This window comes from Eleutherodactylus coqui, chromosome 5 (genome assembly GCF_035609145.1).
Source record: "Eleutherodactylus coqui strain aEleCoq1 chromosome 5, aEleCoq1.hap1, whole genome shotgun sequence".
In the NCBI taxonomy this organism is placed as follows: Eukaryota; Metazoa; Chordata; class Amphibia; order Anura; family Eleutherodactylidae; genus Eleutherodactylus; species Eleutherodactylus coqui.
In genome coordinates, this window is record NC_089841.1 from 241,976,747 (window position 1) to 242,004,050 (window position 27,304).

At 48.3% G+C, this 27,304-nt stretch overlaps 1 protein-coding gene across 1 annotated transcript in view; it reads right to left on the bottom strand.

The window, feature by feature from the left end:
• The window catches only part of PLPPR1 (phospholipid phosphatase related 1), a 220,534-nt gene that overhangs the window by 89,223 nt on the left and 104,007 nt on the right, over nt 1-27,304 (bottom strand). The window contains exon 2 of the mRNA XM_066602016.1: nt 3,834-3,934. Within this exon, the coding sequence (XP_066458113.1) occupies nt 3,834-3,896 (63 nt within the window). The 5' untranslated portion in view covers nt 3,897-3,934. The remainder of the gene's footprint in view (nt 1-3,833; nt 3,935-27,304) is intronic.

The window sequence follows — 27,304 nt, forward strand, 5'->3', positions numbered from 1 at the left end:
TTTGGCTACCTGACGGCAATAATGGAGCAAATATATAATTTACTGCATTTCTTGCAGAAATCTGTCTAATGTTTCATTCCCAGTAACGTTAGCTTTCTGTGGCTATTGTAGTCTTAAATTCCGCTATTATAATTTAATAATAAATTGCCGTACTGTCAAAACAGAATTATTATTCGATTTACAAGGTAATCACAAAGTTAAAAGGCAAGTATTAGCTTTTATAAGACTTAAAGGGGTTGTCCCGAGGCAGCAAGTGGGTCTATACACTTCTGTATGGCCATATTAATGCACTTTGTAATGTACATTGTGCATTAATTATGAGCCATACAGAAGTTATAAAAAGTTTTTTACTTACCTGCTCCGTTGCTAGCGTCCTCGTCTCCATGGTGCCGACTAATTTTTGGCCTCCGATGGCCAAATTAGCCGCGCTTGCGCAGTCCGGGTCTTCAGCAGTCTTCTATGGAGCCGCTCGTGCCAGAGAGCGGCTCCGTGTAGCTCCGCCCCGTCACGTGCCGATTCCAGCCAATCAGGAGGCTGGAATCGGCAGTGGACCGCACAGAAGAGCTGCGGTCCACGAAGACAGAGGATCCCGGCGGCCATCTTCAGCGGTAAGTATTGAAGTCACCGGAGCGCGGGGATTAAGGTAAGCGCTCCGGTAAGCTTCCTTTACTTCCTTGCATCGGGGTTGTCTCGCGCCGAACGGGGGGGGGGTTGAAAAAAAAAAAAACCCGTTTCGGCGCGGGACAACCCCTTTAAGTGTTACTATTAACATTGTTATATTCTTCATACAAGCAACAAGTGAGCCTGCTATTAATTCAGTACTATGGACAGCTACAGCAATGTTAGCCAATGGGTAAAAGAGAATCAAGCTACAAGTATGTGAATTATGTGTCTGTACAGGAAGTATTGTGAGTTTCCGCTGAGCTTTTGAAATGGCTGGAGGATGTAGAAGATGATTAAGTGTTAGGGTGCTGCAGTGACTTGAGATATCACAGATCTCCCAGTTTACAAGTCTTGCTTCAGAAGATGAGACAAAATTGACAGCTGGAAATGTTAAGATTTTATTATGTAGTGTGGCAAGGCAGTACACAGAATGGCCTGCAGGGGGCTCTAAACAGGCCTTCTGTGTACTGGAAGTTGTGCTAATCAGCAGGGATAGCTGTATTCCCGGGCTGAAAGCTGGGCCAGAGCTACTGCTGGAGTAGGGCTGCTGCAGAACGCCGGAGCAGAGCTGATGCTGAAAACTGTGCTGAGCCAGGCTCAGAGAGAGAGCTGGAGCTACTCCTTGAGAGGGTGACTAAGAGGAAGCTGAAAGCCTAATGTCTGGGGAAGACCAGGCTGTGGTACAGTTATGAGTCTGACGGGGAAGGATGCCCCAAGACTGACACCCTGTTGGGTATCAGTAGTGGCACTAGGCCACTGGGTTAGCAGCGAGTGAGGAAACTACTGTTTAAATAGTGCCTAGACAGGCAAGTGTATGTTATGTGTACAGCACGAAGTGTATGTGCTGCCAGTGGCTACTGTGTTTCCACTGGATTTCCATGTTATTGCTGAATATTCAAGAAAATACAGTCATTTGGACTTTTGCCTGGACTGGGTGAGCCAACCCCCCCCCCCCCTATATATTGCTATATATTGATATATTTTGTAAAATGTAAGATGTTTGGAGAAACTACTATGGTCAGTAATTAAATCTTCAGGTTGTGATTGGAATCTTGTTGACTCTACACCATTATTCCCACAATATTACTACGTATAGGTTTATAGGGTATTGTCATAATTGAGAACCAGGTATGGGGAAACAGAATGGTTCAAGATCGAAAACAGCACAAAGCAAAGATGCATCATCTCTCCTTTTCAATCCCTATGCTAAAGTGATCATGAGATGGCTGAACTTAAATGATCAGGGTATTGGGTTGATCATAGGTGAAGGAACGATCAGTAATCTAAGATATGTAGACAATACGACCCTGGTAGCAGAGACAGTGAAGCACCTGAAGATGCTGAACCTGAAGCTATGAGAAGAAAGTGAGAAGATAAGACTTCACCTGAGCATCAAGAAGACAAAGATCATAAACACTGCAAACAAGTAAGTTCACATAAAGGTCCACAATGAGGAGGTTGAAGTGGTTATTAGTTTCATATTCCTTGGGTCCCTCATCAGTCATAGTGGCAACTTGATGAGATAAAGCTTCGATTAGCACTGCGGCGTATGGCCATGGTGAGCATGGACCCAATATGGAAGCGCAAGGATGTCTCAGTCACCTTAAATTCAAGGTTAATCATAGTCATTGTCTCCCCAATTGAAAAATATGGCTGTGAGACGTGGACATTGAGGATAGCAGACAGAAGAAAAATTGACACTTTCGAACTGTGGTGTTGCAAAAGCATTTATGAATTGCCTGGACAACTAGGGTCACCAACAAAGCTGTCCTGGACTGTATCAATGCAGAAATGTCCCTGGAAGGCAAGATCACCAGACAGAGACTGACTTACTTTGAACAAGTGATGAGGGCGAATTTGCTGGAAAAAGAGAACCTACTTGGGACCATCGGTGGTAAAAGGAAAGACAAAATACACGTTGGCTGGACACCATCAAGAAGAACACGGGAATGGGCATCGGGCAACTGAAAGCAGCCGTAGAAGATAGAGAAGCATGGAGAAGACTGGCCTACAGAGTATCCAAGAGTCAGACACGACTGAACTCTTGTAGGACAGATCTAGCCAGACATAGGTGCGCACAATTCATAAATGTAAACATATGTACTCATCACCAATTGTTTTTGTGTCAATACACATTTTACAAATCAACAACACATTACAGGTATCAGAAGCAGGTAGTTTGCAGCTGATGATTTGGCTGAGGGAAGTGCTTCCAGCCAGACATAGTATTACATGACAGCCATTCAGATGAAAGAGCAGCGAGCTATAAAGCTAGGGATCAAGCTGTTATATCAATATATCCTAAAGGGGCATAAAGACAGGGATTGTCTTCATGAGAAAATCCCTTTAATAAATGAGTCGTAAAAAAAAAAACCACTACATTTTGTTTGGATGGTGTTGCTTCATTTAAAATGTACTGACTTTGGTGATACCTAAAAAACACGTGTGCAATAAAATCTATTTGTAAATGCCTTGATCTCCTCCAGCTCATCAGTCATTGGACTATGTCTGGGGTATCTGACATCTTTGTAAGCTGGTGCCATAGCATGACCCCCACATGACAATGATGCCAGCACTCCTGGCACCAAGATAAAGTGACAATCACTGTGACAGGTCAGCATTTGTTCATTCGTGATCCATGTAATCTCCTGAGCTGAAAGCCCGGAGTAAAGAAATCTATTGTCACTGCTAACGTAAAAGTAATGTTTTATATTTCATTGGCTTTAAAACCTCGTCCAGGGCATAAATTGTATCTACGAGGCTGCAGATTTGTGTAATTTAAGTGTTCTTGTAATTATTTGTGCGGTTGCTTTTACCAACTCCTATTGATTTCCAGTCTTTCATTGACCTACAAATCCTCCTTGTCTCATTGAACATTGATAGTTTCTGTGTACTTTAATGATCCTCAGCATATATAATGAGTGCATTCTGCAAGGAGGGATCTCATATATTCTGTATACAGATTGAGAAAAATGCTGCGTTATATTATGGCCAACGTAAGGCTTGTTCTCCGGCTGCTCTATGAGATTTTTCAGCGATACGTGCAATGCAATAACAATAAACCCTGGTAGATATCAACTGGGTATGAGGCTTTACAGTGCCTTGTTTACTGATCTGCAACCGTAACCATAGCAACCCTGCCGCTTTCCAAGACGGAACATAGCACTTACCTCCACAAAGATGAAGCATGGTATAATTGAATAACTGCGATGGGTATTGTTCTCCAAAGCCATTTCCTTTCAGTTGGAAAGGTCGGTGATACCTAAAATGTCTGGAACAGAAGACAAAAGAGCGTTAGATGTAAAGATTTGAACCTGGTTATCCTTGTGTCCATTAACATGACATGTAATATGGTGACGGGTATTTCATATGGTCTGTATAGCAAAACATCCCAAGTTGTAACGCACAAATAAAAAATGAGCAAATCTAAGACATAATGATATAAAAATTCCATATACTGTACACACTGCAAGTCTTAGGTTAGAAGGCATCCTGAATGGAACGTTTTTGGTTCTGGCTCCCCCTCCCATCAGAAGAAAAAAACATTTACTGCACTGAGAGGCTGCCTACATTCTACTAAAGCAGCTAGATAGGCTGCCAACACACTCTAGAATAGCTCAGTAATTAAATACTGTACCAAAACCAAGCTCATAACAATACAGTACTAGGGCCAAGCTCATTACATAAATACAGCATGAAAACCAAGTTCTAACATAAATACAGCCCCAGAACCAAGATCATAATACAAATAAAGCACCAGAACCAAGCTCAGTACATGCAACACCAAAAGCAAGCTCAGTACATAAATACAGCAGCAGAACCAAACTTAGTACATAGATGTAATAGTGTCTGCGCTCCAAGGAGGAAAAAAATAAAGAATAGAGGCAATGTATATATGGACTCACCTGGTGTGGGGCCCGTCAGATGACAGAGCTCCACATCTGTGGTCCACGTTAGCCTTCTACGGTCACCACAGGCACGTAATCCCGTCAGGCCTGGGACGGGGGTCAGAAATGCTATCTTTTCTCCTTAGGGAGAGCACCTAGACGATGAGTGAGGAGACTCAAATGACCATGCACTCTCCTCTGGGTAATATGCAAATAAGGGAGATGGATATGTGGGTTGACAGTGGCACTTTGGAACATTAGAGAGGAAGACATAGAGCCAGGAGAATACATTGAATAAAAGCTATTGATTTGAACGGGTTCGTTCACATGTGCGTGTTTTTCCTGCATATTTCGGCTACGCAAAAAAAACTGCAGAAAGTTCTCTTTTCCTGCGTCAATAGGGATACGCAAATATGCACTGAATACCCTAGAAGATGCGTGAAACACTGCGTAGTTGTGCAGAAAGAGAACATATCTGGAACTAATTAGGCATTTCAATCCGTGCGACTTTGTTTGCCATGCACAAATGAAAATGCCTTACAGGCATAAAGTAAAGTAAAATACACTGACGCGTGCGCAAAAAAATATTGTTTACTCCATAAATATGCAGTTCGAGTAAATACGCATAGGCATGTGTGAAGCCGGCCTCAGGGCTTCTTCATACTGGTGTTTTTGCGCTCGCAAAGTTCGCTCACGCAAAACGCAGAGATTAGAACCCATTGATTTCATTGAGTTCCCTCACATAACGCAATTTTGTGAACAAATTTTGAAAATATACGTAAGATGCTCTATTTTTGTGCTCTTCTGCGCACCAAAGGCCCCATAGCAGTCTATGGGGGTGCGCACCCGATCCACACAAAGTCGCGCATTGAACTGTGTAATTTCGTGGGGAAATCGATAACCCTGGGGACTAATTAGGTTGCAGAGCCTGTTAAATCCCAGCGCTGATGTGTCCTGCCCTAATGTGAACGGTCTCGGCAGCGCAGAAAAGTACAGTAAAATGCACTGATATGTGCATGATATCCCGCAATAGCGCTCCCTTCACAGCGCATTCACATCACCCTATCTACACCTACGCTCGTCTGCAGGGGTCCTAGGAGAAGCATCTGGGGCTACTTTTTGGAACTTTTAGGCCAGGGAGAAAACTTTAACACGCCACATTAAATAATGTCACCGTGGTGGAGCGTGAGGTTGGTGGGTACATCATTAACTCACTAGCTTCATATGAATCACATTGTGTAGAATGAATAGAGAAGATACTAAAAAAAACTTATTTCTACTTAGTAAGATTTGTTATATTCCACAGAGCTTTTCCATGATTCTGGACCTCTGCATTTGACGTGAAGCCCTGAGCAGTGCAGAGATAGTCCAGAAATCAAAGTACCTCATTTGTCCTTCTGCCTGTGTTAGAAGCGGCACACGTTCTCCTGCCTACAGTGGGAACGGATATCCATTGCTGCATTATTTAGCTCCAAATCAACTCGTTCTCTGAGCCACTTAATTAGAAATAATAATAATTCTAAAGTGAATGTATGGCAGTACAAAGCTTTTACCTGAAGTGTTAAACTCCTCGTTGTACTTTAATTAGTGGGACTGGATTGCTTTCTACAAGGAAACTGTGCAGCGCAGTCCCAGATAGCAGTTCTAATAATTAGTGACAACTTTCCTTGTAACGTGTTATTGGACTAGAAGGGTGCTGGCGCACATACTGGAACATTCCGCAATATGCAGAGTATTCCATCGTACGGAAAAATAAGCACCAAAGTCTGCAAGTCTAAGGCTGGAGTCTCTCCCCCCCCCCCCCCCTTCCCGCAATGCTCTCTCGAGTAACTGCCTTATCTGAGCATGCTCACTCATTTCTAGACCTGACCTATCTTTGGTGCATGTTTTCCATAGACTCCTATGGGAGCTGCAAAACACACACCGCGCACCTCTGATCATGTGAGCAAGCTACTTCACAGAGCTTGAATTCACCTGTTCATGCGATCTTATAGGAGCATAGAAGCAATCTGTGCAAAAAGCACACTCATCTGAATGAGGCCTGAACCAGTGAAAAGTTTTTGTTTTTTTTACATTGCAAAAAGAAAAAGCAGGAAGATCGGGCAGGATCTATCTTTTCTAACACGTAGAAAAACTACACGTGAGAAACATAGGACAAGGGCCTATTTTTTCTCGCATGTAGGAATATCGCAGGAGAATCACACTAGTGAAAACAAAACCATTAAAATCAATCGCTTTGTTTGGTCACGTTTTATAAAGATAGTCATCTGTTTCAGCCCAAACATGCAAAGTTTGTCGTAGATTAGAAAATGGCTAAGGCCTTGTTCAGATGAGCGTGGTTTACACACTGATACAGCAACATGTAAACCACGCTGCTGACATGCAGAAATCTGCAGTGAACGAGCGGTGAAGATCTACTAGCCCTCGCTTCGAGGAGACTGTTTATATGTTTGTTCATCGCAAATAAAAGTTCTCTGGAAAAGTTAAAATGACAAATTTCGATCCACCCACACAATTCAAAGCCGCAGAGTGCACACCTACAGCCACGTGAAAGGCAATTTTTTGTGACAAGGCCACCAGTGGTCCTCTTTCAGTGGACCTTGGAGGAGGAGCTGTTCCCTAATAGGCAGTATACTTCTTCAGGCCCCCTATTCTGCACCTATTATGTTCTACAGAAAGTCCCAGAGGGCTCCTTTTAAGTTCCTGCCATCGAGCCAGGACCCCCCTACACAAGAATGGTCTATGTACCCCCTAGTCACCAATCACTTGGGCACTCTCCACTTGTTATATTTCTTAGACATCTAATAACAAAGACTAAAGGCTTCCTGATATCCTAAGAGGCACAACTTTAGGCTCTACCAAGCCCCAAATTAGGAGACTTGTACCTTAAAAAAAAAACACATGAGGGTTGGTTCGCCCTGTTACATATCTTGCATCGGAGCCCCAGAGAGTCTGTTACTTTCATGAATAATATAATACATGAAATGAAAAGGAAAGTGAATATTCAATCATGCACACTTACCGTCAACTTGCAAATGAAACACAGCAGGAACTAATTCATTGTCAGGATGACAACTATAAATCTTATATGTGGACTAATAGATGTAACTGTTCACTTAAAAGTTTTATGACAGCCATAATATTTGCACATTAATAGATGATGTTTTAACTTTTTTTTTTTTTTTTACAGAAAGGTCTTACGCTCCTCTCATTAATCATCATCATGCCATAGCAAACATTGTCTGATACCATTCTTGCAGAACACTAAGTCAATACTACATAAAATAGGGAAGCCTCACTGCAGTGATGAGGGCATTTAGTTACACGCTGTAGACCTCAAAGGCCAGTTGGCTGCCAAACTATAGAATACTTTCCTGCTCCACCACTTTCCTAGTTAAAAGGAACCAATCACCAGGTTCATGCTGCCCAAACCACAGAGAGTATGAACCTGGGCCGGGTATGTAAACAGCATCCACATAAATTTTATTCTGAGATGCTCCAGCATGTTAGAATAAACATATTTTTTAGATGCAGTTAGAATGGTGTTCCGAGTCACAGAGGCAGAGCCACACCAGCGTTTCCCCACCCACATCATGTAGAGCGACAACTCTCTACTAGAGATGAGCGAACGTACTCGTCTGAGCTTGATACTCATTCGAGTATTAGCGTGTTCGAGATGCTCGTTACTCGAGACGAGCACCACGCGATGTTCGAGTTACTTTCAGTTTCATCTCTGAGGCGTTAGCGCGCTTTTCTGGCCAATAGAAAGACAGGGAAGGCATTACAACTTCCCCCTGCGACGTTCAAGCCCTATACCACCCCCCTGCAGTGAGTGGCTGGCGAGATCAGGTGTCACCCGAGTATATAAATCGGCCCCTCCCGCGGCTCGCCACAGATGCATTCTGACAGAGATCAGGGAAAGTGCTGCTGGTGCCGGAGCTGCTATAGGGAGAGCGTTAGGAGTTATTTTAGGCTTCAAGAACCCCAACGGTGGTTCTTAGGGCCACATCTGACCATGTGCAGTACTGTTGAGGCTGCTTTTAGCAGTGTTGCACAATTTTTTTTTTGTATATCGGGCGTGCAGAGCATTGCGTCTGCAGTCTGCAGTCATTGTACAGAGTATAGGGCCAGTACTGGTGAGGCAGAGAAAGAGATATTCAGGCTATATAGGCAGTGGGCTTTTTCCAAAAAATTGGAGAAAAATACTATATTTGGGCTGCCTGTGACCGTCTTCAGTTTAATGCGTGTCTGCTGGGGGTAGTAGTCCTAATTAATACGCAGCTAAGCGTTACAGCAGGCTTGCGCAAAATTGTTTCGTGGATCTGCTGTCTCTATTACATCAGCGCCATCATCCCGCCAGAGGGAAACAGTATACATAATATTATACGCTGCCTACAGTATCTATCTGCTGGGGGTAGTAGTCCTAATTAATACGCAGCTAAGCGTTACAGCAGGCTTGCGCAAAATTGTTTCCTAGATCTGCTGTCTCTGTTACATCAGCGCCGCCATCCCGCCAGAGGGAAAGAGTATACATAATATTATACGCTGCCTACAGTATCTATCTGCTGGGGGTAGTAGTCCTAATTAATACGCAGCTAAGCGTTACAGCAGGCTTGCGCAAAATTGTTTCCTGGATCCGCTGTCTCTGTTACATCAGCGCCGTCATCCCGCCAGAGGGAAACAGTATACATAATATTATACGCTGCCTACAGTATCTATCTGCTGGGGGTAGTAGTCCTAATTAATACGCAGCTAAGCGTTACAGCAGGCTTGCGCAAAATTGTTTCCTGGATCTGCTGTCTCTGTTACATCAGCGCCGTCATCCCGCCAGAGGGAAACAGTATACATAATATTATACGCTGCCTACAGTATCTGTCTGCTGTATCAGCTCAGCATTTTAAAAAAATAGAATCAAAATACTTAAAGGGGTTGTCCCGCGCCGAAACGGGTTTTTTTTTTTTTCAATAGCCCCCCCGTTCGGCGCGAGACAAACCGATGCAGGGGTTAAAAATAAAAACCGGAGAGTGCTTACCTGAATCCCCGCGCTCCGGTGACTTCTTACTTACCTGGTGAAGATGGCCGCCGGGATCTTCTCCCTCGGTGGACCGCAGCTCTTCTGTGCGGTCCATTGCCGATTCCAGCCTCCTGATTGGCTGGAATCGGCACGTGACGGGGCGGAGCTACGAGGAGCCGCTCTCCGGCACGAGCGGCCCCATTGAGAAAAGCAGAAGACCGGACTGCGCAAGCGCGTCTAATCTAGCGATTAGACGCTGAAAATTAGACGGCACCATGGAGACGAGGACGCTAGCAACGGAACAGGTAAGTGAATAACTTCTGATAACTTCTGTATGGCTCATAATTAATGCACAATGTACATTACAAAGTGCATTAATATGGCCATACAGAAGTGTATAGACCCACTTGCTTTCGCGGGACAACCCCTTTAAGGCCTACTACTGGCCTTTGGCCACTTGACTGCTTCTGCGCTGTGAATTCCACTAGCTCAGTCATACGCACCTACGTCTCACTACAGGCGTGCGCAAAATTGTTTCCTGGGTCTGCTGTGCGTTCCGTAAGGGAAGTCAGCCTCCAACCACAGGCCAATAAGCGGCACATTTAATTACAGTGTTCTGTTTCTGCACTACTGGTAATACAGCATGCTGAGGGGTAGGGGTAGGCCTAGAGGACGTGGATGCGGGCGAGGATGCAGAGGCCCAAGTCAGGGTGTGGGCATAGGCCGAGCTCCTGATCCAGGTGTATCGCAGCCAACTGCTGCGGGATTAGGAGAGAGGCACGTTTCTGGCGTCCCCACATTCATCTCACAATTAATTGGTCCACGTGGTAGACCTTTATTAGAAAACGAGCAGTGTGAGCAGGTCCTGTAATGGATGGCAGAAAGTGCATTCAGCAATCTATCGACCACCCAGAATTCTGCGCCGTCCACTGCTGCAACTCTGAAACCTCTGGCTGCTGCTCCTCCTTCCTCCCAGCCTCCTCACTCCATTACAATGACACATTCTGAGGAGCAGGCAGACTCCCAGGAACTGTTCCCGGGCCCCTGCCCAGAATGGCCAGCAGTGGTTCCTCTCCCACCGGAGGAGTTTGTCGTGACCGATGCCCAACCTTTGGAAAGTTCCCGGTGGTCCGGGGGATGAGGCTGGGGACTTCCAGCAACTGTCTCAAGAGCTTTCAGTGAGTGAGGAGGACGATGACGGTGAGACACAGTTGTCTATCACTCAGGTAGTAGTAATTGGAGTAAGTCCGAGGGAGGAGCGCACAGAGGATTTGGAGGAAGAGCAACAGGACGATGAGGTGACTGACCCCACCTGGTTTGCTACGCCTACTGAGGACAGGTCTTCAGAGGGGGTGGCAAGGGCAGCAGCAGGGCAGGTTGGAAGAGGCAGTGCGGTGGCCAGGGGTAGAGGCAGGGCCAGACCGAATAATCCACCAACTGTTTCCCAAAGCGCCCTTTCGCGCCATGCCACCCTGCAGAGGCCGAGGTGCTCAAAGGTCTGGCAGTTTTTCACTGGAGTGCAGACGACCGACGAACAGTGGTGTGCAACCTTTGTCGCGCCAAGATCAGCCAGGGAGCCACCACCACCAGCATGCGCAGACATATGATGGCCAAGCACCCCACAAGGTGGGACGAAGGCCGTTCACCGCCTCCGGTTTGCACCGCTGCCTCTCCCCCCGTGCCCCAACCTGCCACTGAGATCCAACACCCCTCTCAGGACACAGGCACTACCGTCTCCTGGCCTGCACCCACACCCTCACCTCCGCTGTCCTCGGCCACATCCACCAATGTCTCTCAGCGCACCGTCCAGCTGTCACTAGCGCAAGTGTTGGAGCGCAAGCGCAAGTACGCCGCCACGCACCCGCACGCTCAAGCGTTAAACGTGCACATAGCCAAATTTATCAGCCTGGAGATGCTGCCGTATAGGGTTGTGGAAACTGAGGCTTTCAAAGGTATGATGGCGGCAGCGGCCCCGCGCTACTCAGTTCCCAGTCGCCACTACTTTTCCCGATGTGCCGTCCCAGCCCTGCACGACCACGTCTCCTGCAACATTGTACGCGCCCTCTCCAACGCGGTTACTGCCAAGGTCCACTTAACAACGGACACGTGGACAAGCACAGGCGGGCAGGGCCACTATATCTCCCTGACGGCACATTGGGTGAATTTAATGGAGGCTGGGACAGAGTCAGAGCCTGGGACCGCTCATGTCCTACCCACCCCCAGAATTGCGGGCCCCAGCTCGGTGGTGGTATCTGCGGCGGTGTATGCTTCCTCCACTAAACCACCCTCCTCCTCTTTCTCCTCCTCCTACGCAACCTCTGTCTCGCAATCAAGATGTGTCAGCAGCAGCAGCACGTCGCCAGCAGTCGGTGTCGCGCGTCGTGGCAGCACAGCGGTGGGCAAGCGTCAGCAGGCCGTGCTGAAACTACTCAGCTTAGGAGAGAAGAGGCACACGGCCAACGAAGTGCTGCAGGGTCTGACAGAGCAGACCGACCGCTGGCTTGCGCCGCTGAGCCTCCAACCGGCCATGGTCGTGTGTGACAACGGCCATAACCTGGTGGCGGCTCTGCAGCTCGGCAGCCTCACGCACGTGCCATGCCTGGCCCACGTCTTTAATTTGGTGGTTCAGCGCTTTCTGAAAAGCTACCCACGCTTGTCAGACCTGCTCGGAATGGTGCGCCGACTCAGCGCACATTTCCACAAGTCCCACACGGACGCTGCCACCCTGCGCACCCTGCAACATCGTTTTCATCTGCCAGTGCACCGACTGCTGTGCGATGTGCCCACATGGTGGAACTCTACGCTCCACATGTTGGCCAGGCTCTATGAGCAGCGTAGAGCTATAGTGGAATACCAACTCCAACATGGGCGGCGCAGTGGGAGTCAGCCTCCTCAATTCTTTACAGAAGAGTGGGCCTGGTTGGCAGACATCTGCCAGGTCCTTGGAAACTTTGAGGAGTCTACCCAGATGGTGAGCGGCGATGCTGCAATCATTAGCATCACCATTCCACTGCTATGCCTCTTGAGAAGTTCCCTGCAAAGCATAAAGGCAGACGCTTTGCGCTCGGAAACAGAGACGGGGAAAGACAGTATGTCGCTGGATAGTCAGAGCACCCTCCTGTCTATATCTCAGCGTGTTGAGGAGGAGGAGGAGGAGGAGGGGGAGGAGGATGAGGAGGAGGGGGAAGAGACAGCTTGGCCCACTGCTGAGGGTACAGATGCTGCTTGCCTGTCATCCTTTCAGCGTGTATGGCCTGAGGAGGAGGAGGAGGAGGATCCTGAAAGTGATCTTCCTAGTGAGGACAGCCATGTGTTGCGTACTGGTACCCTGGCACACATGGCTGACTTCATGTTAGGATGCCTTTCTCGTGACCCTCACGTTACACGCATTCTGGCCACTACGGATTACTGGGTGTACACACTGCTCGACCCACGGTATAAGGAGAACCTTTCCACTCTCATACCCGAAGAAGAAAGGGGTTCGAGAGTGATGCTATACCACAGGACCCTGGCGGACAAACTGATGGTAAAATTCCCATCCGACAGCGCTAGTGGTCGAAGGCGCAGTTCCGAGGGCCAGGTAGCAGGGGAGGCGCGGAGATCAGGCAGCAAGTACAGCACAGGCAGGGGAACACTCTCTAAGGCCTTTGACAGCTTTCTGGCTCCCCAGCAAGACTGTGTCACCGCTCCCCAGTCAAGGCTGAGTCGGCGGGAGCACTGTAAAAGGATGGTAAGGGAGTACGTAGCCGATCGCACGACCGTCCTCCGTGACGCCTCTGCCCCCTACAACTACTGGGTGTCGAAGCTGGACACGTGGCCTGAACTCGCGCTGTATGCCCTGGAGGTGCTTGCTTGTCCTGCGGCTAGCGTCTTGTCAGAGAGGGTGTTTAGTGCGGCTGGGGGAATCATCACAGATAAGCGTACCCGCCTGTCAACCGACAGTGCCGACAGGCTTACACTCATCAAGATGAACAAAGCCTGGATTTCCCCAGACTTCTCTTCTCCACCAGCGGACAGCAGCGATACCTAAACAATACGTAGGCTGCACCCGCGGATGGAAGCATTGTTCTCTATCACCATCAAAAACGTGGACCTTTTAGCTTCATCAATCTGTGTATAATATTCATCCTCCTCCTCCTGCTCCTCCTCCTGAAACCTGACGTAATCACGCCGAACGGGCAATTTTTCTTAGGCCCACAAGGCTCAGTCATATAATTTTTGTAAACAATTTTTATACGTTTCAATGCTCATTAAAGGGTGTAAACTTGCACCTGAACCAATTTTTATTTTAACTGGGCTGCCTCCAGGCCTAGTTAAAAAATTAAGCCACATTAACCAAAGCGATTAATGGGTTTCACCTGCCCTCTTGGTTGGGCATGGGCAATTTTTCTGAGGTACGTTAGTATTGTTGGTACACCAATTTTTTGGGGCCCTCGACTACAGTGTAATCCAATTAATTTTTTGCCCACCTGCATTAAAGCTGACGTTACATCAGCTGTGCTGGGCACTGCAATGGGATATATTTATGTACCGCCGGTGGCTTCCTGGCACCCACCCAAGCTGTCGGTCCACACGGAGTTGTAACTGCATGTGTCCACTTCTAAAGAACCCCAGTCTGACTGGGGCATGCAATGTGGGCCAAAGCCCACCTGCATTAAACATGACATTACCTCAGCTGTGCTGGGCACTGCAATGGGATATATTTATGTACCGTCGGTGGGTTCCAGGGAGCCACCCATGCTGTGGGTCCACACGGAGTTGTAACTGCATGTGTCCACTTCTAAAGAACCCCAGTCTGACTGGGGCATGCAGTGTGGGCCGAAGCCCACCTGCATTAAACATGACATTACCTCAGCTGTGATGGGCAATGCAATGGGATATATTTATGTACCGCCGGTGGCTTCCTGGCACCCACCCATGCTGTCGGTCCACAGGGATTTCACAATAGGGAATTGTACCTGCCTGTTTCTATGAATTAAAAACCCCGGTCAGGTTGGGGCATGCAGTGTGGGCCGAAGCCCACCTGCATTTAATCTGACGTTAGCTCTGCTGTCCAGGGCACTGCAATGGGATACATATATGTACAGCCGGTGGGTTCCAGGGAGCCACCCATGCTGTGGGTGTACACGGAATTCCCATTGCGGAGTTGTACCTGCCTGTGACTATTTATAAAAAACCGTGGTCTGACTGGGGCATGCAGACACCGTGACAGAATGAATAGTGTGTGGCACATAGGTTCCCCATTGCTATGCCCACGTGTGCAGCTCCTGATGGCAATGGCACAGGATTATATTTCTCATTGCTTCTGTACAGCATTGTGGGCTATCGCCCCGCCCCTTTTAAAGAGGGTCGCTGCCTAGCCGTGCCAACCCTCTGCAGTGTGTGCCTGCAGTTCCTCCTCATGGCAGATGCACTTATAAATAGACATGAGGGTGGTGTGGCATGAGGGCAGCTGAAGGCTGCGCAGGGACACTTTGGTGTGCACTGTGGACACTGGGTCGTGCAGGGGGGGTTGGGCAGCATGTAACCCAGGAGAAGTGGCAGCGGAGTGTCATGCAGGCAGTGATTGTGCTTTGTTGGTGGTAGTGTGGTGCTTAGCTAAGGTATGCATTGCTAATGAGGGCTTTTCAGAAGTATAAATTGTTGGGAGGGGGGGGTACTCTTGCCGCTATTGTGGCTTAATAGTGGGACCTGGGAACTTGAGATGCAGCCCAACATGTAGCCCCTCGCCTGCCCTATCCCTTGCTGTGTCGTTCCCATCACTTTCTTGAATTGCCCAGATTTTCACAAATGGAAACCTTAGCGAGCATCGGCGATATACAAAAATGCTCGGGTCGCCCATTGACTTCAATGGGGTTCGTTATTCGAAACGAACCCTCGAGCATCGCGAAAATTTCGTCCCGAGTAACGAGCATCCGAGCATTTTGGTGCTCGCTCATCTCTACTCTCTACCGATACAGATAATAGTAGAGAGCTGTCAGTCTACGTGGTGCGGCAGGAAAAGGCGAGGGCACTGTTCCAACCGCATCTTCAAAGTATGTTTACTGCGAAGTGCTGGAGGGTTTCAGAAAAAGACATAAATGGGCATAATGAGCAAATAAATTACCTGTCCTGTGTTCCTTCTACTCATGGTTAGGGCAGCATGAACCAGGTGACAGGTTCCCTTTAATACTCAGTAAAACTTCCTAACTTGAAGTGATATAGTTCAACTTTTTTCACTAGGAAGTTTTACGTCTGCAAAGGATGTGCTGGACCAGCACCTGCAGACGTGCACAGTAACTGCTCACGGACCGGCGGCCAAAACAAATAATTAATGGGAAGTCTTTCCCTAAATACATCACAAATGAGGGAGAGAGCCCTGCCTAGCACGGCAGACTGATCGCATCGATAGATGCGGCCCTGCTCTGGTTCCTGGGACCTAAGTAACCCTACTTGGCGAATCTGACAAACGACAAAACAAAATAAAACACAGTGTTTAGCTTTAGTAGAATAAGCTGCAGCACACAGAGCCATCCGGAGTAAGGAACAGTGGACACCACGCTGTCGACGGGAGCCACTAACTGCCAGCTCAGACAGTGAGCAAATGACTATTTACAGCACCTTAGCTTTCTCTCCATCCCAGCTAAATATCCATCTAATCACCCACAGATGTGAGCACATTGTGTCACACTTACTAAGCTAGAAGCTGCAGCACCATGTCCAAAATCAGCACCAGACTCATTCAACCCGGCAGCGATCCCAGCACTGCTGCAACAGGAAGATTACATAATTACATCAAAGGGTATTGTTAACTACTGTATATATACAACGGCATTAGCAGGATTTAAACACTGTATATATTCTAAACCTTCTGCCTCCACAAACAAAACAGCCCTAGACCGCACCAAACCATAGTTTTTATTAGAGGGCAAATATCAAAGAGACTATCATACTTCGGCCACTAAATGTGAGCTAATTCATTAAAAACATCAATAATGCTTGGAGTGGTCAAAGGCAAAAACAGACCCAACTGCCAAATAAGGCGCTGAACTTGATACTATCAAAGCCGACACCAACATACAAATGATCGAACGGAAAGAAGTCGAACAAAACTGATCTGCGTGGAGAGGGCCAATCTATAAAGTGTCCGACAGTCGGCCCTGACTGAACAGATAAGGATTAGAGATGAGCGAACACCAAAATGCTCGGGTGTTCGTTATTCGAAACGAACTTCCCGCGATGTTCGAGGCTTCGTTTCGAATAACGAACCCCATTGAAGTCAATGGGCGACCAGAGCATTTTTGTATTTCGCCCATGCTCGCTAAGGTTTTCATGTGTGAAAATCTGGGCAATTCAAGAAAGTGATGGGAACGACACAGCAACGGATAGGGCAGGCGAGGGGCTACATGTTGGGCTGCATCTCAAGTTCACAGGTCCCACTATTAAGCCACAATACCGACAAGAGTGGGCCCCCCCCCCTCCCAACAACTTTTACTTCTGAAAAGCCCTCATTAGCATGGCATACCTTTGCTAAGCACCACACTACCTCCAACAAAGCACAATCACTGCCTGCATGACACTCCACTGACACTTCTCCTGGGTTACATGCTGACCAACCGCACCCCCTCCCCCCCACAGCGCACACCAAACTGTCCCTGCGCAGCCTTCAGCTGCCCTCATGCCACACCACCCTCATGTCTATTTAGAAGTGCGTCTGCCATAACGAGGGACTGCAGGCACACACTGCAGAGGTTGGCACGGCTAGGCAGCGACCCTCTTTAAAAGTGGCGGGGCGATAGCCCACAATGCTGTACAGAAGCAATGAGAAATAGAATCCTGTGCCACCGCCATCAGGAGCTGCACACGTGGGCATAGCAATGGGGAACCTATGTGCCACACACTATTCATTCTGTCAAGGTGTCTGCATGCCCCAGTCAGACCGCGGTTTTTAATTCATAGACACAGGCAGGTACAACTCCCTATTGTGAAGTCCCTGTGGACCCACAGCATGGGTGGCTCCCTGGAACCCACCGGCGGTACACAAAAATATCCCATTGCAGTGCCCAACACAGTTGAGGTAGTAATGTCGTGCTTAATGCAGGTGGGCTTTGTCCCACACTGCATGCCCCAGTCAGACTGGGGTTCTTTACAAGTGGAAACAGATGCATTTATAATTCCCTGTGGACCCACAGCATGGGTGGGTGCCAGGAAGCCACCGGCGGTACATAGAAATATCCCATTGCATTGCCCAACACAGCTGAGGTAGTAATGTCGTGCGTAATACAGGTGGGCTTCGGCCCACACTGCATGCCCCAGTCAGACTGGGGTTCTTTACAAGTGGACACATGTAGGTTACACTCCGTGTGCACCTACAGCATGGGTGGCTCCCTGGAACCCACCGGCGGTACACAAAAATATCCCATTGCATTGCCCAACACAGCTGAGGTAGTAATGTCGTGCGTAATACAGGTGGGCTTCGGCCCACACTGCATGCCCCAGTCAGACTGGGGTTCTTTACAAGTGGAAACAGATGCATTTATAATTCCCTGTGGACCCACTGCCTGGGTGGGTGCCAGGAAGCCACCGGCGGTACATAAATATATCCCATTGCATTGCCCAACACAGCTGAGGTAACGTCAGCTGTAATGCAGGTGGGCTAAAAATTAATTTGATTACACTGTAGGCGAGGGCCCACAAAAATTGCTGTATCAACAGTACTAATGTACATCCAAAAAATTGGCCATGGCCAGCCAAGAGGGCAGGTGAAACCCATTAATCGCTTTGGTTAATGTGGCTTCAGTGGTAACTAGGCCTGGAGGCAGCCCAGTGTAACGAAAAATTGGTTCAAGTTAAAGTTCCAACGCTTTTAAGCGCATTGAAACTTTTAAAAATTGTTCAGAAAAATTATTTGAGTGAGCCTTGTGGCCCTAAGAAAAATTGCCCGTTCAGCGTGATTACGTGAGGTTTCAGGAGGAGGAGCAGGAGGAGGAGGAGGAATATTAGACACAGATTGATGAAGCAGAAATGTCCCCGTTTTGGATGGTGAGAGAGAACGTAGCTTCCATCCGCGGGTGCAGCCTACGTATTGCTTACGTATCCTTGCTGTCCGCTGGTGGAGAAGAGAAGTCTGGCGAAATCCAGGCTTTGTTCATCTTGATGAGTGTTAGCCTGTCGGCACTGTCGGTTGACAAGCGGGTACGCTTATCTGTGATGATTCCCCCAGCCGCACTAAACACCCTCTCCGACAAGACGCTAGCCGCAGGACAAGCAAGCACCTCCAGGGCATACAGCGCGAGTTCAGGCCACGTGTCCAGCTTCGACACCCAGTAGTTGTAGGTGGCAGAGGCGTCACGGAGGACGGTCGTGCGATCGGCTACGTACTCCCTCACCATCCTTTTACAGTGCTCCCGCCGACTCAGCCTTGACTGGGGAGCGGTGACACAGTCTTGGTGGGGAGCCATAAAGCTGTCCAGGCCCTTAAAGACTGTTGCACTGCCTGGGATGTACATGCTGCTCGATCTCCGCACCTCCCCTGCTACCTTGCCCTCGGTACTGCGCCTTCTGCCACTAGCGCTGTCGGCTGGGAATTTTACCATCAGCTTGTCCGCAAGGGTCCTGTGGTATAGCAACACTCTCGAACCCCTTTCCTCTTCGGGAATGAGAGTGGGCAGGTTCTCCTTATAGCGTGGGTCGAGCAGTGTGTACACCCAGTAATCCGTTGTGGCCAGAATGCGTGCAACGCGAGGGTCACGAGAAAGGCATCCTAACATGAAGTCAGCCATGTGTGCCAGGGTACCTGTACGCAACACATGGCTGTCTTCACTAGGAAGATCACTTTCAGGATCCTCCTCCTCCTCCTCAGGCCATACACGCTGAAAGGATGACAGGCAATCAGCCGGTGTACCGTCAGCAGCGGGCCAAGCTGTCTCTTCCCCCTCCTCCTCCTCCTCCTCATGCTCCTCCTCCTCCTCCTGTACGCGCTGAGAAATAGACAGGAGGGTGCCCTGACTATCCAGCGGCATACTGTCTTCCACCGCCCCCGTTTCCGAGCGCAAAGCAGCTGCCTTTATGCTTTGCAGGGAATTTCTCAAGAGGCATAGCAGAGGAATGGTGACGCTAATGATTGCAGCATCGCCGCTCACCACCTGGGTAGACTCCTCAAAATTACCAAGGACATGGCAGATGTCTGCCAACCAGGCCCACTCTTCTGATGTTGGAGTTGGTATTCGACTATAGCTCTACGCTGTTCATAGAGCCTGGCCAACATGTGGAGCGTAGAGTTCCACCGTGTGGGCACGTCGCACAGCAGTCGGTGCACTGGCAGCTTAAAGCGATGTTGCAGGGTGCGCAGGGTGGCAGCGTCCGTGTGGGACTTGCGGAAATGTGCGCAGAGCCGGCGCGCCTTTACGAGCAGGTCTGACAAGCGTGGGTAGCTTTTCAGAAAGCGCTGAACCACCAAATTAAAGACGTGGGCCAGGCATGGCACGTGCGTGAGGCTGCCGAGCTGCAGAGCCGCCACCAGGTTACGGCCGTTGTCACACACGACCATGCCCGGTTGGAGGCTCAGCGGAGCAAGCCAGCGGTCGGTCTGCTCTGTCAGACCCTGCAGCAGTTCGTGGGCCGTGTGCCTCTTATCTCCTAAGCTGAGTAGTTTCAGCACGGCCTGCTGACGCTTGCCCACCGCTGTGCTGCCACACCGCGCGACACCGACTGCTGGCGACATGCTGCTGCTAACACATCTTGATTGCGAGACAGAGGTTGAGGAGGAGGAGGAGGAGGAGGGTGCTTTAGTGGAGGAAGCATACACCTCCGCAGATACCACCACCGAGTTGGGGCCCGCAATTCTGGGGGTGGGTAGGACGTGAGCGGTCCCAGGCTCTGACTCTGTCCCAGCCTCCACTAAATTCACCCAATGTGCCGTCAGGGAGATGTAGTGGCCCTGCCCGCCTGTGCTTGTCCACGTGTCCGTTGTTAAGTGGACCGTGGCAGTAACCGCGTTGGTGAGGGCGCGTACAATGTTGTGGGAGACATGGTCGTGCAGGGCTGGGACGGCACATCGGGAAAAGTAGTGGCGACTGGGAACTGAGTAGCGCGGGGCCGCCGCCTCCATGATACTTTTGAAGGACTCCGTTTCCACAACCCTATACGGCAGCATCTCAAGGCTGATGAATTTTGCTATGCGGACGGTTAACGTTTGAGCGTGCGGGTGCGTGGCGGCGTACTTGCGCTTGCGCTCCAACAGTTGCGCAAGCGACGGCTGGACGGTGCGCTGAACTACACTGGTGGATGGGGCCGAGGACAGCGGAGGTGAGGGTGTGGGTGCAGGCCATGAGGCGGTAGTGCCCGTGTCCTGAGAGGGGGGTTGCATCTCAGTGGCAGGTTGGGGCACAGGGGGAGAGGCAGGGGTGCAAACCGGAGGCGGTGAACGGCCTTCGTCCCACCTTGTGGGGTGCTTGGCCATCATATGTCTGCGCATGCTGGTGGTGGTGAGGCTGTTGGTGTTGGCTCCCCGGCTGAGCTTTGCGCGACAAAGGTTGCACACCACTGTTCGTCGGTCGTCAGGCGTCTCTGTGAAAAACTGCCAGACCTTAGAGCACCTCGGCCTCTGCAGGGTGGCATGGCGCGAGGGTGCGCTTTGGGAAACAGTTGGTGGATTATTCGGTCTGGCCCTGCCTCTACCCCTGGACAACGCACTGCCTCTTGCAACCTGCCCTGCTGCTGCCCCTGCCTCCCCCTCTGAAGACCTGTCCTGAGTAGGCGTTGCAAACCAGGTGGGGTCAGTCACCTCATCGTCCTGCTGCTCTTCCTCAGAATCCTCTGTGCGCTCCTCCCTCGCACTTACTGCCCTCACTACTACCTGACTGCAAGACAACTGTGTCTCATCGTCATCGTCCTCCTCACCCACAGAAAGTTCTTGAGACAGTTTGTGGAATTCCCCAGCCTCATCCCCCGGACCCCGGGAACTTTGCAATGGTTGGGCATCAGTGACGATAAACTCCTCTGGTGGGAGAGGAACCACTGCTGCCCAATCTGAGCAGGGGCCAGAGAACAGTTCCTGGGAGTCTTCACGCAGCTGAACAGGTGTCATTGGAGTGGAGTGAGGAGGCTGGGAGGAAGGAGGAGCAGCAGACAGAGGATTCTGATTTGCAGCAGTGGACGGCGCAGAACTGCGGGTGGACGATAGGTTGCTCGAAGCACTTTCTGCCATCCAGGACAGGACCTGCTCACACTGCTCATTTTCTAATAACCGTCTCCCGCGTGGACCCATTAATTGGGCGATGAATGTGGGGACGCCAGAAACGTGCCTCTCTCCTAATCGCGCAGCAGTCGGCTGCGACACACCTGGATCAGGAGCTCGGCCTGTGCCCACACCCTGACTTGGCCCTCCGCGTCCTCGGCCGCGTCCACGTCCTCTAGGCCTACCCCTACCCCTCAGCATGCTGTATTACCAGTGATTTGATTTCACAGGCAGGAAATAAATTGGCGCAAGACTGCAGGCCAAATATAATTTTTTCCCTTTTTTGAAAACGAAAGGCGCCACTGCCTCTAGTGAATGAATAATCTAAGTTTAATAACTGTGCTGTGGCCCTGCTAATGTGTCACAGAACTTGAGGGTAGCAGAGTTATTAACTCTGGCAGAGCAGGTATTTTTTTCCCAATTAAGGAAAGCAAATGGCGAAGCCAGCAGTAAACCGTAGCTGGGTGCGTCTGATTTTTTAACGTTGTACACGCAGCTCACACATGTCCACAGCCCTTAGGACGGACAGAGGCAGGACAAATAGATTTCTTTTCCCTTTTTTTTACACCAAAAGGACCCACTGCGTATATTCAATGAACATGAGAAGTTTAATAACTGTGCTGTGGCCCTGCTAATGTGTCACAGAACTTGAGGGTAGCAGAGTTATTAACTCTGGCAGAGCAGGTATTTTTTTCCCAATTAAGGAAAGCAAATGGCGAAGCCAGGAGTAAACCGTAGCTGGGTGCGTCTGATTTTTTAACGTTGTACACGCAGCTCACACGTGTCCACAGCCCTTAGGACGGACAGAGGCAGGACAAATAGATTTATTTTCCCTTTTTTTACACCAAAAGGACCCACTGCGTATATTCAATGAACATGAGAAGTTTAATAACTGTGCTGTGGCCCTGCTAATGTGTCACAGAACTTGAGGGTAGCAGAGTTATTAACTCTGGCAGAGCAGGTATTTTTTTCCCAATTAAGGAAAGCAAATGGCGAAGCCAGCAGTAAACCGTAGCTGGGTGCGTCTGATTTTTTAACGTTGTACACGCAGCTCACACGTGTCCACAGCCCTTAGGACGGACAGACGCAGGACAAATAGATTTCGTTTCCCTTTTTTTACACCAAAAGGACCCACTGCGTATATTCAATGAACATGAGAAGTTTAATAACTGTGCTGTGGCCCTGCTAATGTGTCACAGAACTTGAGGGTAGCAGAGTTATTAACTCTGGCAGAGCAGGTATTTTTTTCCCAATTAAGGAAAGCAAATGGCGAAGCCAGCAGTAAACCGTAGCTGGGTGCGTCTGATTTTTTAACGTTGCACACGCAGCTCACACGTGTCCACAGCCCTTAGGACGGACAGAGGCAGGACAAATAAATTTCTTTTCCCTTTTTTTACACCAAAAGGACCCACTGCGTATATTCAATGAATAATAACTGCGTTGTGGCCCTGCCTACACAATTCTTTCCCTGTAGTATCAATGGAGGGTGCAATGCTCTGCAGAGGCGATTTTGAGAAAAAAAAAAAATGCAGCACAGCTAACAGCAGCCAGCACAGTACTGCACACGGTTAAATATGGCCCTAGAAAGGACCGTTGAGGTTCTTGAAGGCTACACTCACTCCTAACACTCTCCCTGCCTATCCAACACTTCTGTCCCTAATGCCGGGTGCAACGCTCTGCAGAGGCGATTTTGAGAAAGAAAAAAAAAAAGTCACTGCTAACAGCAGCCAACACACAGGTATTACTGGCCCTAATAAGGACCTTTGGGGTTCTTGAAGCCTACACTAACTGCTATTTCTCTCCCTACAGCAGCTCCGGTACCAGCAGCACTGTCCCTCATCTAACTCACAAGGCATCTGAGGCGAGCCGCGGGAGGGGCCGACTTTTATATTCGGGTGACATCTGATCTTCCCAGCCACTCACAGCAGGGGGGTGGTATAGGGCTTGAACGTCACAGGGGGAAGTTGTAATGCCTTCCCTGTCTTTCAATTGGCCAGAAAAGCGCGCTAACGTCTCAGGGAAGGAAGTGAAAGTAACCCGAACACCGCATGGTGTTCGTTACGAATAACGAACATCCCGAACACCCTAATATTCGCACGAATATCAAGCTCGGACGAATACGTTCGCTCATCTCTAATAAGGATAGATAGATGAATTACTGGACAGAAAAAGAACAGATGCTGTGTACTCAAGTTAGACATTAGGGATGTGGTCCTATATATGCCATGCGGTGGTCAGTGAATATTTCAATGGCACATTGATTAAATGTATCATTAATGTATGATTCTAGACTTTGCCAATCTTCACAACATTGACCAGTTTAGAACCTGGCTTTATACATCGTTCTGCTACATAGCAACATAGTATGCAAGGCTGAAAAAAGACAAATGTCCATCCAGTTCAGCCTGTGTTCATCCCCATTTGTTGATCCAGAAGAAGGCAAAAAAAAAACAATGAGGCAGACTCTAATTTACCCCATTTAATGGAAAAAATTTCTTCCCAACTCCATAATCGCAGTCAGAATAATCTCTGGATCAACATTTGAAAGTTCCTTCCCAACTCCAAGACCCGGATCAACGACCCTTTTGGTAATTTAATTTCTATATCCCGTAATGCCGTAGTGCTCCAAAAAGACGTCCAGTCCCCTCTTAAACTCCTCCAACTTGTTCAACTCTGCTACATCGTCATCAAACCTTGTCTGACAATCTTATCATGGTTCCAATGATCCATGAAACACATGAGGTAGGTGTCATTTTAGAAACTGCCTTTCAAATAAATGACCATCCATGTAATACCTAGATGGGGCGGGTCTTCCACACCATAAGCCCACGTCCTTAGTGGCTCTCCACTATGGCTTATGGTCGGAGGTCATAAAGCGTATATAAATGACTGATCTCCAGGGAATGACCACTGACATTTGAATATAAAGAAGGCATCCAGTCTGTCAATAAACCGACAAAACTGCCATACTTGGGGGAATATATTGATTAGCTAAATATGGTGCACATTTCCAGGCCCAGATCCTCTTATATACATGTGAGATTTTGTAATGTAAAGACTGACTTACTAGCCCTAGTGTTGTTTGTACTGAATTTCCTACTCTTCATCAGTGCTTAATAGAAACAGAACCGCTGAAATTAATTTGCCAGAAATGATGGGCTTTGATTGATTATTTGTTCGTTAATTAAATGATACTTTGTTTGAAAGCGGCACAATTGTAGGAGAGTAATTAGCTAGAACACAGCAAACATTAAAGTGCATACAGTTGATCAAATGTTACTGCCAGACTGAATAGAAGAGGCCATAGACTCATGAAGAGCCTGTAATGATTTATGAGGTGTGTCCGGAAATGTTCTACCTGCATTCGAAGACACAATAGCAACCAACACATTCATTTAGCATAACCCGTGGAGCGTGACTTTTTATATTACTTGTTGGAAGAATATTTTCCCCCTGTCATAGAAGACATTACACTCACAATGATTTACTTATGTACGGGGTAAAGGACAGGTAGAGCAAATAAAGTATGGCTTATATATATTACTGTATAGACTTATTTCATTAATGATATGTTATCAAAAATAGATTTAAAGGGGTTTCCATAATCAGAATAAGAGGACCTGCTCTTCTTCCAGAAATAGCGCTACTCTTGTCCTTGGATGTGTCTGGTATTGTGTCTCATCATCCCCATATTAACCATTTCCAATCCACTGTCTGACGTCTGAAGACATTATGATTTAAGGCTGTACAGCTCTGATGTTGGAAAACGCCCGTCGGGGTTCTCTTACTGTATATTGCCAGCCTCTCTGCTGTCGGAGCCTATCCAATGTGTCACCTCATGCAGTACTGGCTTTAACCAGCAGATAGCGCCGTTGTATAACGGAAGAAAAAGAGTAAGCCCCCTAGGAAAACCAGGATACAAATTGGATTGGAAAGGGTTAATAGGTGTGAGCTGTAATACCAGGCACATCCTACGGGCAAGGCTTGTGCTATTTTCGGAGAAATAACAGATTTTTCCTTCAAATCTTGGACAATCTTGTCATGGTATGGCTGGTGGACGGTCACGACTGCACTATTTTTATGTCAAAAACAAAGGAGCCCAACAGAATGGAAGCAAACTGAGCCTTTCCATTTGCTTTCCATCTTTTTGAAGCCACATGGGGAAGAAAACTGGATACGTTTTTAAAGTTTTAATTCAGTTTCTCTCTTCTAAAAATGGAGCGGAGGGACGGAAACCCTGCAGTGAGCCCTAACGCAGATGTGAAGGTGGCCTAAGGAACATGGGGGGGGGGGGGGGGCTACTGCTGGTTAGAGTAGTTCTGCTTATAAATTGTCTGAGATATCTATTGGTTGGATGACAGAATAGCATTAAATGTTTTTGCTTTAGCGTTTGGCCACAAATTCATGAAAGTCGCAACAAAAAATCACAATACTGATATAAATTGTAACTACTTTCTCAGTGTCTATTTCTTGGTCCAGAGCACATCGCTGGAATGAAAGAAGGGGTGAGTGTTTTTACCTGTTGCACAGCCTGTCTCTCCATAGCGGTGCTCTAAGGTTATTGCAGTCGGGGATTCAGAATGCTGGCTGGAAGGTCGGTCTAGCATTCAGAAATATGGGAGGTGAGGGAACTAAACAGCCCCGAGTCTTGCAAGAAAATGAGGGGGAAAAAAAATTGTCACGTCCTGATAGTTTGCACTCCCGGGTCTCGTAGTTCTAAAAACCTTCAGAAGCACTTTGCTGCAGGTATGGTTTGATTTGGCTGACTGATTGTGTGGATTGCCCTGGCCAGCCAATCACCATGGGTCTATGGACATAAATACCAGCACCTCCTTTATAGAAGGTGCTGGCCATTATACCTTATCGCCTCCTTTCTGAACACTGGTGATAAGATGCATGTGTTTCTGTCTGAAACCCTTTCTATCCATAGGTGGTCGGTGAGTGGATCTCTGAATTCCCCTCCGCCTGTAGTTGTGCAGATGCTTAGACAGAGTGAACTATGTTCTGCTTGGTTCATGTCTGAATCTCTTGAACGGAGTACTTTCAGATGACCATACAGTTGCACACACTTTAGTGCAATGTAGCCATGCGGTGAGTGAGATTTGTGAAGGTAGGTTTGCACACTTATTGGCGCATAGTACTGTGCATTTTTGCGCACGAAAGGGCCAGTTCACATGTGTGCGCAACACACACACCTTCTGTGATTTACAACTTTATATAACCTAATGAGGTCAAGATGCGTTCTTTGCCCCACGGAATTGTGCAGCATATAGTGCAGTTGCATGGGTATTGAGTGTACATTAGTGCACATCCTATAGACTTCTATGGAGCCCTTGGAGAGCAAATATGCAGGAAAATAGAGCAGGCCCTGCACGAAATGCTTGCGCAAAACATGTTGATGAGAATGAAGCCATTGACATCAATGGGCTCTGTTCTCTGCATATTGAGCACGTATATTTTATGCACGCAAAAATGGTCATCTGAAGAAGCCCTTAGTCCTGCCCGTGTGTGCGAACGTCCATG